General features: G+C 43.5%; 1 protein-coding gene across 6 annotated transcripts in view; it reads right to left on the bottom strand.

The window, feature by feature from the left end:
• usp9 (ubiquitin specific peptidase 9) overlaps window positions 1-14,970 on the bottom strand; it is a 185,580-nt gene that overhangs the window by 128,565 nt on the left and 42,045 nt on the right. For all 6 annotated transcript variants that reach the window (XM_078409184.1, XM_078409183.1, XM_078409185.1 and 3 more), the window contains 3 exons: window positions 9,015-9,268; window positions 898-1,043; window positions 742-821 (listed from right to left, as the gene is read on the bottom strand). In XM_078409184.1, coding sequence (XP_078265310.1) covers window positions 742-821; window positions 898-1,043; window positions 9,015-9,110 — 322 coding nt within the window. In that variant the 5' untranslated portion in view covers window positions 9,111-9,268. The remainder of the gene's footprint in view (window positions 1-741; window positions 822-897; window positions 1,044-9,014; window positions 9,269-14,970) is intronic.

The following is a 14,970-nucleotide window of genomic DNA, read 5'->3' as shown; positions in this document are numbered from 1 at the left end:
CAAAAATAAAGAGCTATAAATCCGACAATACATCCAACAGGAAATTAATTTCTAAAAAGTAAATAGGTTGAATACTATAGATGTTTTTCTGAGAAAGCTTGATAACTGCACAAGGAAAAAAGGAATACCAGGATATGCTGAGGAATTGAGATCACAGAGTAACTGTAACATAGATAAGGAGAACTGAACAGCACGTTTTCCACGCATATTTTTCCTGTGATTATATTAAAAGATACAATAGCATTCTCAAGCTAGATGAAGTGTGTGTAAATTTACCTTTGATACTAGAAAATGAAAATATGAAGATACTGCCCACAAAATTTAATATTTACATCTGGAATCTTCAAATATTATTTTGCGGGCAGCACATAAATATCTTTTGAAAGAAGACAAATTCGTGATCTCTATATACCACTAAATATGTTGTTTATTATTTCCAAAATCACACTATAACTAACAACGACACAACCAAAAAGAAAATTACTGTTACAGCAAGTACTGAGGATACTCAACAGGTCAGGCAACATCTATAATCACTGAAATATTAATGCTGTTTTCTCTTAAGAGATGCTGCCTGGCCTGCTGAGTGATCACCTTCATCTTTGTTTTTTGTTCAAATTTTATACAATTAAATTTGCCTCAGTATTTTTAAAATAACCTCTAAATATTTCAATAGGTCAACCTAAAATCTAAAGTACTCATTTTCTTGTAAAATTAAGATTGCTTTAAAACACTACTTACATTTTTTACTAAGGTCTATAGAAGCTTCAAGTAAAACTTCTAATTCACCTTTCGGCAACACTGGGACCACCCAACGAGGTCTATAAAAAGCATAACAAATATTAACAGCTTGTACATGAACATAAATTATTATTTTTCCAGTCTAGTTACACTCACCTATTGATCATATCATCCAGCTTTGCTAAATCGGTATGAGGAAATGCAGGTTCCTCTTCCTCAAGTTGAGGAGGAGCATCACCCTGTCCTTGTTCATCAGGAGGGCTAACTGGTGAGTTTTCACTTGATGCGTTAGGTGAAGAGGTCTATTGGATAAAAGAAAACAAACAAATTTAATATTGGATCCACATTATTCTATCCAATGTGTATGCTGTACTGTCTTTGTGCAACCCCATTTCCTGTTAAGTAATTTAAGATCATTTTGAGATTGACCAAGAACCTTCATATTCCTTATTTTTAAGCATCCTTTGATTCAATTACTGTGTACATTTTATACAATACTAGAACAAGTGGACCCGTTGGGCCCAAACCTCTCCTGCATTAGTGCAGCACCCTCTCCTCCCCCACTCTCCTCCCCCTATTCCCCCTCCTCCCACCCCTCCCCCTTCCTCTCCCCCCACTCCATCCCCCTCAACCCCCCCTTCCCTTCCCCCCCCACTCCATCCCCCTCAACCCCCCCCTTATCCCCTCCCTCCTCCCCACATTCCTCCTCCCTCCAATACTCCCGCCTCCCTGCCCTCCCCTCTCTCCCTAAGAGATAGATTTAAACTTTAAAATGTGAATAACTAAAAATATAACACCAATTTCAATTAAACTTCGTCCATTAGCACCAAAGGGACTATGGTGAGTAAGGTGGGCCTGAAATTGTTGCGCTATTGTGTACCGTTTTGGCTGTAGTTCAGGAACAAACAAACAAACGAGAGTTTTAGTACATAGATATTACATTAAAAATACCAGTTCAGCTGATAAAAATGAGTGCCACTACATGAAAAGGAGTAACTGAAATTTCTTAAACTCATAACATAAAATCTAAAATATTTATCAAGATGTTCTGACTGATCTTGCCTAAATTTAGCCATATGTAATATCACAGGAAATATAATTGGTGCAATTCCAATCAGAAATACATCTTTATACTGCTACAGAATCAACAGCTGGTGTCTGCCTTGGACGGGTTGTAATATTTTCGAAGTCCACCTTAAGCACATCGTAATTGTCACTTCAATTCAGTTTGGAATTGGTGTGTTGATACGTTAAAGGTAGATTTTAAGATTCCTGCCCTCTCTAATGAGTATAAAATGACACATTGGATTAAATGCAGGTTAATACAACCAAGTGACCTTGTGAATATTTAACCTCAAAACACAACAAAATATAACCTGATCATCGTGGAAATATGGCATTGTGGTCACTACTGGTCTCAAGATGAGCATGAATGGCAATTCAACATTCCTACTTCTAAAATGTTTGGATGACATAAAGGACCACAAAAAACTGTAAAAATGTTAGTTAAATTACAGTTGGTTACAAAAAATGATTTGATGGTAAAAAGAAAAAATAAGTCTCTCAGATTCAGATGCAAAAATAAAAGAAACAAACTGATTGATAGAGAATACAACTAGCCCCAAAATAAAGATAACGTGTATATTTCTGCAAAGTGCAACACTGGTAGACAGAAGTCGCAGAGATTTCAATTACCATAAAATTAACTGAAGTATAGATTTAAACAGATTCAGGGAGTTATACTGAATGGAAACAGGGCTTTTGGCCTAATATCCATGCCAAGCTACCGATCTACTCTAATCTCACTTGCCTGCGTTTGGCACATATTTCTCTAAATCATACCTCTCTATGTACCTGTCCAAATGTCTTTTAAACACTAATTATTTCTGCCTCCATCTCCACTGGCATCTGGTTCAATTTTCCCATCACCCTCAGTGAAAAAATCTGCCCCTCAGATCCCCTTTAAATCAACCCCTCGAATCGACCTCTGTCTGCAAATATTCTCTACCAACATCATATCCTTCTTATTGCATGGCACACAGAACGGCACACAATACTTCAGGTGCCGCTTAATCAATGATTTGTGCAACTGCAACATATACCAGCAATTCCAAGCTCAATGCCATGATCGATGAAGGCAAGTATACCAACACTCCTTTTTCCACATATTTTACCACTTTGAAGGGATGATGTACTCGTACACCAAGGGCTCGGTGTTCAATAGCACTTCCGCACTGCCATTCACTGTCTGTCCTTGTCTGGATTAACTTCAAAAAGTGCACCACTTCACAATTGCCCAAGTTAAATTCCATCAGCCTTTCCATTGCCAACTTTCATAATTGATCTAAATCTGTTATAATTGGAGACAACCTTCATCACTATCTCTTATACCACAAATTTAAGTGTTATCTGCATACAATACAATACAATATATCTTTATTGTCATTGTACAGGGATACAACGAGATTGGGAATGCACCTCCCATACGATGCAATATATTAATTAGCTAGTCAATATTAATTTAAACAACCCAATGAAACAAATTTAAAACAGAAATAAAGTGCAAGTAGATCTGTGCCAGTTCACTGTGCGATGTGACCATCCGGCTCAGCAGGACCGGTTCATAGCAGCTATGGCCCTGGGGATGAAATTGTTCCTGAGTCTGGAGGTGTGGGCATAGAAGGCCTTGTATCGTCTGCCCGGTGGTAGAAGTTCGAACAGACTGTTGCAGGGGTGTGAAGTCTTTGTGGATGCTGGTGGCTTTTCTGAGGCATCGTGTGTTGTAGATGCCCTCCAAGGCTGGTAGCTGTGTTCCGATGGTCCTCTGCGCTCTATGGACTACCCGCTGAAGAGCTTTACTCTCTGGCTCCGTGCAGCTGAGGTACCACACAGGGATGCCATGTGTTAGGATGCTCTCTGTGGTGCAGCGGTAGAAGGTCATCAGCAGCTGTTGGGGTAGACCAGACTTTTTCAGTGTTCTTAGGTAGAACAGTCGTTGCTGTGCCTTCTTGACCAGCGCAGCAGTGTTATTGGACCATGTTAGGTCCTCCGAAATGTGAGTGCCCAGAAACTTGAAGCTGGACACTCTCTCCACACTGTCCCCGTTGATAAAGATCAGGGCGTATTCCCCGTTGTGTGACCTACGGAAGTTGATGATCAGCTCCTTGGTCTTGCTGGTATTTAGGGACAGGTTGTTATCAGAGCATCAGTCCGCCAGGTTCTGCACCTCTGCTCTGTATTTTGTTTCATCACCGTTGGTGATCAGCCCGATCACCGTTGTGTCGTCTGCAAACTTGACAATGGTGTTGGTGTCAAATGCAGGAACACAGTCGTGTGTGAAGAGGGAGTAGAGCATGGGGCTCAGAACACAGCCCTGTGGTGTGCCGGTACTCAGGGTGATAGTGGAGGACAGGTGCGGGCCCATTCTCACTGCCTGCGGTCGCTCCAGCAGGGTCCAGGATCCAGTCGCATAACGACGAGCTGAGGCCTAGCTGGTGGAGTTTGGTGATGAGCTTGGTGGGGATGACCGTGTTGAAGGCAGAGCTATAGTCAATGAATAGCATCCTCACGAACGTGCCCTGTCTCTCCAGGTGAGTCAGGACAGTGTGAAGAGCCAGATCCTCTGTGGATCTATTTGCCCTGTATGCAAATTGATGTGGGTCCAGTGAGTCAGGGATGCTGGATTTGATGTGCGAGAGGACCAGCCTTTCAAAGCACTTCATGACATTAGGAGTTAGGTCAACCGGACGGTAGTCGTTCAGGTTGGTGATCTTTGCTTTTTTCGGCACCGGCACTATGGTAGCCGACTTCAGGCACTTGGGGACCTTAGCCAGAGATAATGGCAGGTTAAAGATCCTGGTGAATACCACAGCCAACTGTTCAGCACAGTCCTTAAGTACCCTTCCTTGAACTCCATCCGGGCCTGCAGCCTTGCGTGGGTTGACCCTTTGCAGAGCACGTTGTACTTCCTGTGTGCTCAGTTGCAAGACCAGTCCCTCCGCCTCGGCTGGGGTTCTTCCACTCAAGGTGGTGTTGCCAGTTTCGAAGCGGGCAAAGAAGGTGTTTTAGCTCGTTGGTTAGTGTGATATCGCTGTGGGGGCAGGCAGGGCTGCTCTTGTAGCCAGTGATGTCCCTGACACCCTGCCACATGCTTCTGGTGTCCGTGGTATTGAAGTGGTCTTCCACCCATTGCCTGTGGGTGTCTTTGGCCCTTTTAATACCTTTGTTCAGGTTTGACCTGGCAACACTGTATGCTGAAGTGTCACCAGATTTAAAGGCATTGTTGCATGCCCTCAACAGGTTCTGTACCTCCTTATTCATCCAGGGTTTCCGGTTTGGGAACATCTTTATTTCCTTGTCCTCTGTGACATTCTCCACACAGCAGTTGATGTAGGAGAGCACAGTGGATGGGTATTCCTCCAAGTCTACCTCTGAACCGCATGTCGCCTGTTGTGCAAACAGGTCCCAGTCGGTGCGATCAAAGCAGTCCTGGAGTTGTAGGGTGGCATCCTCGGGCCATATTTTGACCGTCTTTATTGTAGGTTTGGTCTTGCGGATGAGGGGTTTGTATGCGGGCAGTAGAAGCAGTGAGAGGTGATCGGATTGTCCCAGGGGTGGGCAGGGGAGAGCTCTGTAGGCGTCCTTTATGTTGGTATACACCTTATCCAGTGTGTTTGAGCCCCTGGTAGGGCACTGCACGTGCTGGTGGAATTTGTGGAGCGCGGCTCGTAGTCGACCTGATTAAAGTCCCCGGCAACAATGAAGGCGCCGTCGGGGTGGGCATCCTGCTGCTTGCTGATGGCCGAGTCCAGCTGTGCTAGGTTAGCATTAGTCTGTGTGGGAATGTATGCGGCCATGTTGATGACCACAGTAAACACCCGAGGCAGATAGAACGGCCTACATTTGAGCAGTAGGTACTCCAGGTCTGGGGAACAGTAGCTATCTATTGCGGAGTGGTTGGTGCACCAGTCATTGTTAATGTAGATACAGAGCCCACAGCCCTTACTCTTACCGGAGTCCTTTGTTCTATCGGCACGATGTAGTGACCGGTTCATTGGCTCCACAGCCCCGTCGGGAACCAGCGCGTTGAGCCACGTCTCCGTGAAGATCAGCGCACAGCAGACTTTCAGGGATCGCTGGGTGTTGATCCATAGCCTTACCTCATCCAGTTTGTTGGAGAGTGACCGGACATTTACGAGAAAGACGCTTGGTAGGGATGGTCTTTGTGTGGCCCTCCGTAGCCTGGCCTGCACCCCCGCTCTCCGGCCACGTTTTTGCTTCCTCTCCCTGCGCTGGCTCCGTCTCCATCCCTCCGGTGTGGTGGTCCAGGGGCATGTTCTACCTAGCTCAGTCGGGATTTTGGTGAGGGTTTTATAGTACTCACCAGTCAGTCTCTCGCAGCCGCGTCCGATGTTGAGCAGCTCTGCGCGGCTCCATGCGCAGTCCGCCTTCCGGGAGCTGCCGTGCCTTGGGGGACTCGCTGCCGCTGAGTCCGGACTCGCCGCCACGGGCTCCGACTGGATTTCGGTGCAGGTAAGGGTCGCGGATTTTGAATGGAGATTCCGTGACCTGTTTTTCCCGCTGCTGCTGGGCTGCTCCATGCGGCTCCATAAGCGGTCCGCCTTGCGTGGTTTGCAGCGCTTTGGAGAGTGCGATGTTGCTGTGACCGGACGTGCTGCTGCCCGCACCGTCGGGATTTCAGTGCCGGTGCTGGATTTCTTTGTGCTGTAGGTAAGTTTCAGTGGTCATTTGTGTTTTTTTACATTTTCTGGGTTTCCCGGGTGTACTTTCTTGGGTTTTCTCGCAGCCACGTTCAGTGCTGGGCTGCATCAGATACTTACTAAACATGCCATCTACGCTCTCTTTCAAGTCATTAATACGTATGATGAATAATGAAGGACCCAGCACCAATTCCAACAGCACACTTTCTGGACTAACCTACTGCATGGAATTCAAAGCCCTTGCTAAAATTCATGGAGACAATGTCAACTGCTCTGCCCTCAATTTATTTAGTCCCCTCCACAATGTACAAAGTGCAGAATTCTCAAATGCATTAAAAACAACTTTTTAAAACCAGTACATAACAAACCAAACAAGAGGAGTAATATAGAAAGCTAAATTAGGGAAAGCTTAACAAGGGAATGAAATAGTGATAATAATTCAGTTGAATTTAGCAACAAAACACTCAAAACTACTACAGAGGATATAGACAATCCAAGGTGCGAAAGTTATAAACTAGATTAAGACCAATTTTTCACACTGATTACAGGAAGCAAACTTGCAACAGATCAGAGTTCAGATCAAGGATGTTCCAAATGAAATAATAACAAACTTATTCTCCCCAACTCTCCCCCTTCTCTGCAATGTAAAACATGCTAATTTTCCCTAGTATAATGCCAATAACCTGAAATATTCTGTTTCTACCCATTGATGCTGCCTGCTCTGCTGAAATTGTTTTAATGTTGTGTCATTCATGCCTTAAGTGTTAAAGAGCAGGGAGACCATGCTGTTTATAACATTAGTAATGCCAGTTGGAACATGTGTGGAGATCTAGTTATTACACAAATGAATCATACTATAGGTTCAGAGGGGAGTCATGTTACAGCTGTACAAATGATGGTAAAACCGCACCTGGAATATTGTGTGCAGTTTTGATTATCATACTACAGGAAAGATGTGATTAAACTACGAGGTTTAGAAAAGATTCACAAGGATGTTTCCAGAACTGGACAGTTTGAGTTATAAGAAGACTCGACAGTTTGGAATTGTTTTCTCTGAAGGAAAGGAGCTGAGTGAACTTAGAGATTTATAAAATCATGAGGGACATAGATAATATGTATGGTCACAATCGTTTTCCCAGGATCGGGGGAGTAGAACTAAAGGGCATGAAACCCGAGGCTGTAGATTTAAGGTGAGCTAAGAAGATTTCAAGGGGACCAAAGAGGCAAGTCTTTTGAAAGAGGGTGGTGGGTAGATGGAATGAGCTGCCAGAAAATAAACATTTCTGGGGCCAGTTCATATCAATTTTGGCAAGACAAACATCACAAAAGCACAATTTCATCCTCAACATTACTTCATGGTTTTTGTAACCGAGTACAGACTTTTACAATATCCAAATGTGCAGTGACAGCTGACAATTTAAAATCTTCTTGATAGCCAATCTCGATTATCAGACAACACTCACAATATTTATGTCTAACAAGCATCTAACAGATTACTTGATCAATACCTGCCAAATAAGCACCTTAATCCTTTGTGTCATGTACTTGCGCACATGCATATTACTCTAGTCTATGCACTATCCTACTGAAAATGAGTAAAACTAACCTTTAACTAGGTTTACACCACTTTAATCTTGGATCAGTAAAACGCAATGACTAGTAAGAAATTTAAGAGCAGTGAAAAACAATACCTCACAAGACTAATAATAGCAAATTAAACATTTCATCTTTACAATCCAGAACAAAGATCAATCACTGCATTACATTTGACATTGCTCCCACCCTCAAGACATTTCTACTTGTGTCGTCCGGTCCAGTGGTCTGTTTATGTGGTCAGTTGCTCTGAAAAGATGGTTTTGACAGCTAATGAAACACCACATTGCCACCACACTAACTGTCAAAGCCATCACGAAAATAGAATGCTTTGACATTCAAACATTCAAAAACATTCACATTTTTAAAGTATGTAGAATAATTATTAAACTTTAAAGAACACTCATCTAAAACAAATACAGTTCAACCATAAAACCCAGTAATTGTTTCTGATTTTCAGCATCTGCAGTAGTTTGCATTCTCATACTTTACATTTGGCTACATCTCACACCTAGAGACATAGAGCATGGGAAAAGGGCCTTCAGCCCAACTTGCACACATGAACCACAGGTCTCATCTACACTAGTCCCATTTGGCCCATATCCCTCTAAACGTGTCCTTATCCAAGTACTAATCCAATACTATTATCCAATACAAATCTAATTGTTTCTTAAATGCAGCAATTGTCCCTAACTCAAATACCTCCACTGGCAGCTCGTTCCATACACCCACCACCCTTTGTGTGAAAATGTTACCCCTCAGAATCCTATTAAATCTTTCCCCTTCACCTTAAATCTACGTCCTCTGGTTCTCGATTCCCCTATTATAATACTCTATTTTACTTTAGACAATTAAAACAACTACAGAAGACATATTTCACGTAATTTTTCAGTTTTGCACAGACACACATTACAAACCTTTGGCCCCACAGACAACAAAGTGTATGTCTGAAATGCTTACCTGATTCTGTGGAAGAGGAGGTTGGGACTGGCCATCAGGAGCCTGGCCCTGGCTGTCATTCCCTCCCACTGGAGAGCCACGGGTCGTGGCTGTCATAGTCGACACAGGACAGATTTTTGCAATTTTGTCTGGCTATGTGGTTGTTGAAAGAGAAAAATAAATTGCCTCCTCAACGAAAATAAGAAAACAATTTATATCTGTACATAAAAGCACCACCTCGAGCTCAGGTTGTGTTGCAGAGACCATTGCACAGCCTAAAAGGGAGACAGAGAGAAAAATCATACAATGAAAAATGTTCCAAGAGGAAAACAAGTTTTAAAACAAATCACACCAAATGTCAATAACAGAACATAATCTGCCAACAAACAATTAGCTTTATTAGAGCTAATTAATTTTCAGAAATACAAATAAGGAATTAAATATCATCAACACTACAGAATTAGTAGTAGATAAATTAACAGGGCTGAAGTGAAACAAAATCCCTGGCTACGATAATGTGTGTCATAGGATACTTTAAGTTGCCATACAGTTCGTGATTGCATTAGCTGTAATGTTGAGAAAATCCTAGCATTCTAGAGTTTGTTGACAAATTGGAAGCAACATACAAGGATGACAAGGCCACTTTCATGTTCATAATTGATAATCAGTGGGGTGCTGTATGATGCAATGCTGGGACTGCAACTGTTAACAAAATATATTAAGGTTTTAGCGAATATACTATAGAAGACAATTTTGATGAGAAAGCAGCAAGTTCACAGAGAGAAATTAAGTAAGCGGAAATTAATGCAGAAAGCAACAGCACGGAAGGATCTGGGGAACATCATACATGAAACAAGCCAGTATACACATGCAGCAGGTGATTCGATAGGCTAAGGAAATGCTGGATTTCAAAGATATTGGAGCACAAGTATGGAAGTCTTACTACAATTGCTCAAAACATTTGTAAGATTACATCAAGAGTACTATGTGGTTTTGTATCATTATGAGGACAATAATTAATTAATGGAGACAGTTCCAGGGAGTTCACTAGGCTGATCCCAAGAAAGAAACGGTCTTTCGAGAGTAGGTTGAACTGGACGTGTCTGTACTCGCATGATTTTGGAAGAGTGAAACAAAGATTCTTTGGGGACTGGACGATGTAGATGATGGAGATCAACCCCCTTCATTAGAGTCTCACACCAGAGGGCATCCATTTATGAAAAAATTGTACTCAAGAGAGGGTCAAGTCTCTTTTAAATTGCCTGCTCTAGAAAACTGTGGAAGCCGAATCCTTGAGCATATTCAGAGACACGATAGATAGATTTTTATTATAGGGCAGCATATGCTCAAAGAGTCAAATGACCAACAATTGTTCTTATTTTATATGGTTGGTTACACAATTGTACATTGACAAGCACAGTTGGTGAGTGAGTAGTTACATTAACTGTTACCACCACAGCATTGGCTGGCCAAAATTGCAAATAATGACACCATATTGAAATTACATCAAAGAAATAAACTATTCAATGCCAATAGAACAATGCACACTCATTCCCAAAACTTTTAGCGTGAGAGAACTCAAAAGTAATAAGCAGCCACACACAGTGGTTAAGCTAGTACCCACAATGCTTGTCTTGACTAGTCAACACACAGGAAATAATGCACTCACATTATTGAAGCCCAGTTAATCAACTTTGACAATCCGACTAAAATGTTGGTTACAATGGCATGCCAGATTTTACACACTTGGGAATATAAATCGGTGATACCTTAAATTTAAATTTCCTCTGATCTACAATCCAGTCTAGTCCATCAAATCTAGAGTAAAACACAAAGTGCTGGAGTAATTTAACAGCTCAGCCAGCATCTGTGGAGGGAATGGATAGGCGATATTGTCGGTCAGGACCTTTCTGCAGTTCCTTGCATCGCCATCAAATCTATTCGTACTGAATTAAAACTTCAAAGAATCTTTCATTGGTTTTCAAGTTCTGAAACTTTCTGTAATAAATGTCGTTAACTCGGGAACTAGGAACTCAATTAATACAGATTTTAAAGCTAAATTTTCAAGTCTGATTAGTGGCAGATTATTTTAGTTGTAACTATACAAAATTCAAAATTCATCAACGTCATCCAGTTTAACCTTTTTTATGTAAATAAATTAATTGGATTAGAATTTTTAAGTTATCAAATGCCATTTCTGGGAGAAAGTGGACATACCAAATTATATGTCTGTGGCTAAAGCATATGCATCATTTATTTTTAAATGACCTAATGCATAACAACACTTTTTGCAATATTTTAATATTAAGGTATGCTTTTAAAAATTGTTTCACAATATATTTACTGATTATCCATGTTATGGAAAAGTGAAAATCATTTGATATAAACTTATGCATACCTATCTCATGCTTCAAGACATTTTACCCAACAATCAATTATCCCAAAGTATTAAAATACATTTAATCCAAGTCATATTTCATGTTATCAAATTCTTAACAAAATCATCACCGAACACCATGTTCCTGCTCAGTCATTATTAAGTCCACCTAGGGAGTATCCTGAGGGATAGGATATACATGCATTTAGATGAACAAGGGCTGATTGGATAAAATGTTGGATGGCACAGAACTTCCTTCAGTTAAACGAGAACAAGTCTGAGGTCACCTTATTCGCGCGCCCCCCCCCCCCCCCCCCCCCCCCCCCAGACTCCATCAAACGATAACAGGCAGCTTTGGAAGCCTATCCTCCCTAGTCAAACCGCATGTCAAAAACCTTGGCGTGATATTTGACTCCGCTTTTAAGTTTGACAAGCAAGTCAACGCTGTGGTAAAAAACAGTTTCTTCCAGCTTCGTACCATAGCTAAAATCAAACCATTCTTCCAATTTGACGACCTAGAAATAATCATCCACGCATTCATTTCCTCCCGCCTAGACTACTGCAACTCCCTATACACTGGGATCAACTAATCATCCCTGTCCCGCCTGCAATTGGTCCAAAACGCCGCAGCGAGACTCCTGACGGGTACCCGTAAAAGGGACCACATCACCCCGATTCTGGCCTCTCCACTGGCTCCCAGTACGGTACAGAATCGATTTCAAGCTCCTCCTATTCGCATACAAAGCCCTAAACGGGCTTGCCCTCCCCATATCAAAAATCTTCTAACCCACCACTCAATCTCCAGGTCCCTCAGGTCGGCCGACTTGGGGCTACTGACTATCCCGCGGTCTAGGCTTAAGTTCAGGTGTGACCGCGCTTTTGCGGTTGCAGCACCTAGTTTGTGGAAGAGCATCCCTCTCCCCATCAGAACTGCCCCCTCCATCGACTCCTTTAAGTCCAGCCTCAAAACCTATTTCTATTCCCTAGCGTTTGAGGCCCTCTGAGAGGGCGCTGTGAACTGTAAACTGTTTATGTATGTGTTGTTAGGTTTGTGTGCTATTGTATGTTCTTTTTTAGTACCTGCACTGATGTACATTACTTTGGTCAATGTGAGTTGTGTTTAAATGTGCTATACAAATAAAATTGACTTGACTTGATTAGAGATAGTCAGCATGATTTTGTGCATGGGAAGTCATGTCTCACGAATCTGATTGAGTTTTTTTGAAGATGTGACCAAAAGGTTGAGGAGGGCAGAGCTGTAGATGTATATATGGACTTCAGCAAAGCATTCAATAAGGTTCCACATGGTAGGCTATTCTGGAAGGTTAGACTGCATGGGATCCAAGGAGAGATAGCTGAATGGATAGAAAATTGGCTTCATAGAAGGAAGCCGAGGGTGATGGTGGAAGGTTGCTTCTCAGACTGGGAGCATGTGACTAGTGGTGTGCCTCAGGGTGCGTTGCTGGGCCTGTTACTGTTTGTCATCTATATCAATAATTTGGATGAGAACGCACATGGCAAGATTAGCAAGTTTGCAGATGATGTTGAAGTGGGTGGTATTGCAGATAGTGAAGATGGTTGTGAAAACTTGCAGCAGGATCTTAATTGGTTGGTCAGTTGGGCTGAGGAATGGTTGATGGAATTGAATACAGAGAAATTAGAGGTTTTGCATTTTACGAGGATGTTGCCAGGACAAGAGGGTCGGAGATACAGGGAGAGGTTGAGTAGGCGGGGACTCTATTCCCTGAAATGCAGCAGTATGAGGGATGATCTTATAGAGGTGTATAAAATCATGAGAGGAATAGATCAGGTAGACGCACAGTCTCATCATCACGGTGGTCATCATCATGGCCGTATACATTCCCCCACAGGCTAATGCTAACCTAGCATTAGCACAGCTGCACTCGGCCATCAGTAAGCAGCAGGATGCCCACCCCAACGGTGCCTTCATTGTTGCAGGGGACTTCAATCAGGTCGACCTACGAGCCTCGCTCCACAAATTCCATCAGCATGTGCAGTGCCCTACCAGGGGCTCAAACACACTGGACAAGGTGTACACCAATGTAAAGGACGCCTACAGAGCTCTCCCCTGCCCACCCCTGGGACAATCCGATCACCTCTCACTGTTTCTACTGCCCGCATACAAACCCCTCATCCGCAAGACCAAACCCACAATAAAGACGGTCAAAATATGGCCCGAGAATGCCACCCTACAACTCCAGGACTGCTTTGATCGCACCGACTGGGACCTGTTTGCACAACAGGCCACCTACGGTTCAGAGATAGAGGTAGACTTGGAGGAATACGCATCCACTGTGCTCTCCTACATCAACTGCTGTGTGGAGAATGTCACGGAGGACAAGGTGATAAAGATGTTCCCAAACCGGAAACCCTGGATGAACAAGGAGGTACAGAACCTGCTGAGGGCACGCAACAATGCCTTTAAATCTGGTGACACTTCAGCATACAGTGTTGCCAGATCACACCTAAGCAAAGGTATTAAAAGGGCCAAAGACACCCATAGGCAACGGGTGGAAGACCACTTCAACACCACGGACACCAGAAGCATGTGGCAGGGTGTCAGGGACATCACTGGCTACAAGAGCAGCCCTGCCTGCCCCCACAGCGATATGGCATTGACCAACGAGCTTAACACCTTCTTTGCCCGCTTTGAAACTGGCAAAACCACCTTGAGTGAAAGAACCCCAGCCGAGGCGGGGGGACAGGTCTTGCAACTGAGCACACAGGAGGTACAACGCGCTCTGCAAAGGGTCAACCCACGCAAGGCTGCAGGACCGGATGGTGTTCAAGGAAGGGTACTGAAGGACTGTGCTGAACAGCTGGCTGAGGTATTCACCAGGATCTTTAACCTGTCATTATCTCTGGCTACGGTCCCCAAGTGCCTGAAGTCGGCTATCATAGTTCCGGTGCCGAAAAAAGCAAAGATCTCCAACCTGAACGACTACCGCCCGGTTGCCCTAACGCCGATTGTCATGAAGTGCTTTGAGAGGCTAGTCCTCTCACACATCAAATCCAGCATCCCTGACTCACTGGACCCACATCAATTTGCATACAGGGCAAATAGATCTACAGAGGACGCCATCTCTCTGGCTCTTCACACTGTCCTGACTCACCTAGAGAGACAGGGCACGTACGTGAGGATGCTATTCATAGACTATAGCTCCGCCTTCAACACGGTCATCCCCACCAAGCTCATCACCAAACTCCACCAGCTAGGCCTTAGCTCGTCATTATGTGACTGGATCCTGGACTTCCTGCTGGAACGACCGCAGGCAGTGAGAATGGGCCCGCACCTGTCCTCCACTATCACCCTGAGTACCGGCACACCACAGGGCTGTGTTCTGAGCCCCATGCTCTACTCCCTCTTCACACACGACTGTGTTCCTGCATTCGACACCAACACCATTGTCAAGTTTGCAGATGACACAACGGTGATCGGGCTGATCACCAACGGGGATGAAACAAACTATAGAGCGGAGGTGCAGAACCTGGCGGACTGGTGCTCGGATAACAACCTGTCCCTAAATACCACCAAGACCAAGGAGCTGATCATCAACTTCCGTAGGTCACATAACGGGG

Source organism: Rhinoraja longicauda, chromosome 12, assembly GCF_053455715.1.
Source record: "Rhinoraja longicauda isolate Sanriku21f chromosome 12, sRhiLon1.1, whole genome shotgun sequence".
Lineage (NCBI taxonomy): Eukaryota > Metazoa > Chordata > Chondrichthyes > Rajiformes > Arhynchobatidae > Rhinoraja > Rhinoraja longicauda.
The sequence above is the reverse complement of the archived record's forward strand: the minus strand, read 5'-3'. Positions and strand labels throughout refer to the sequence as shown.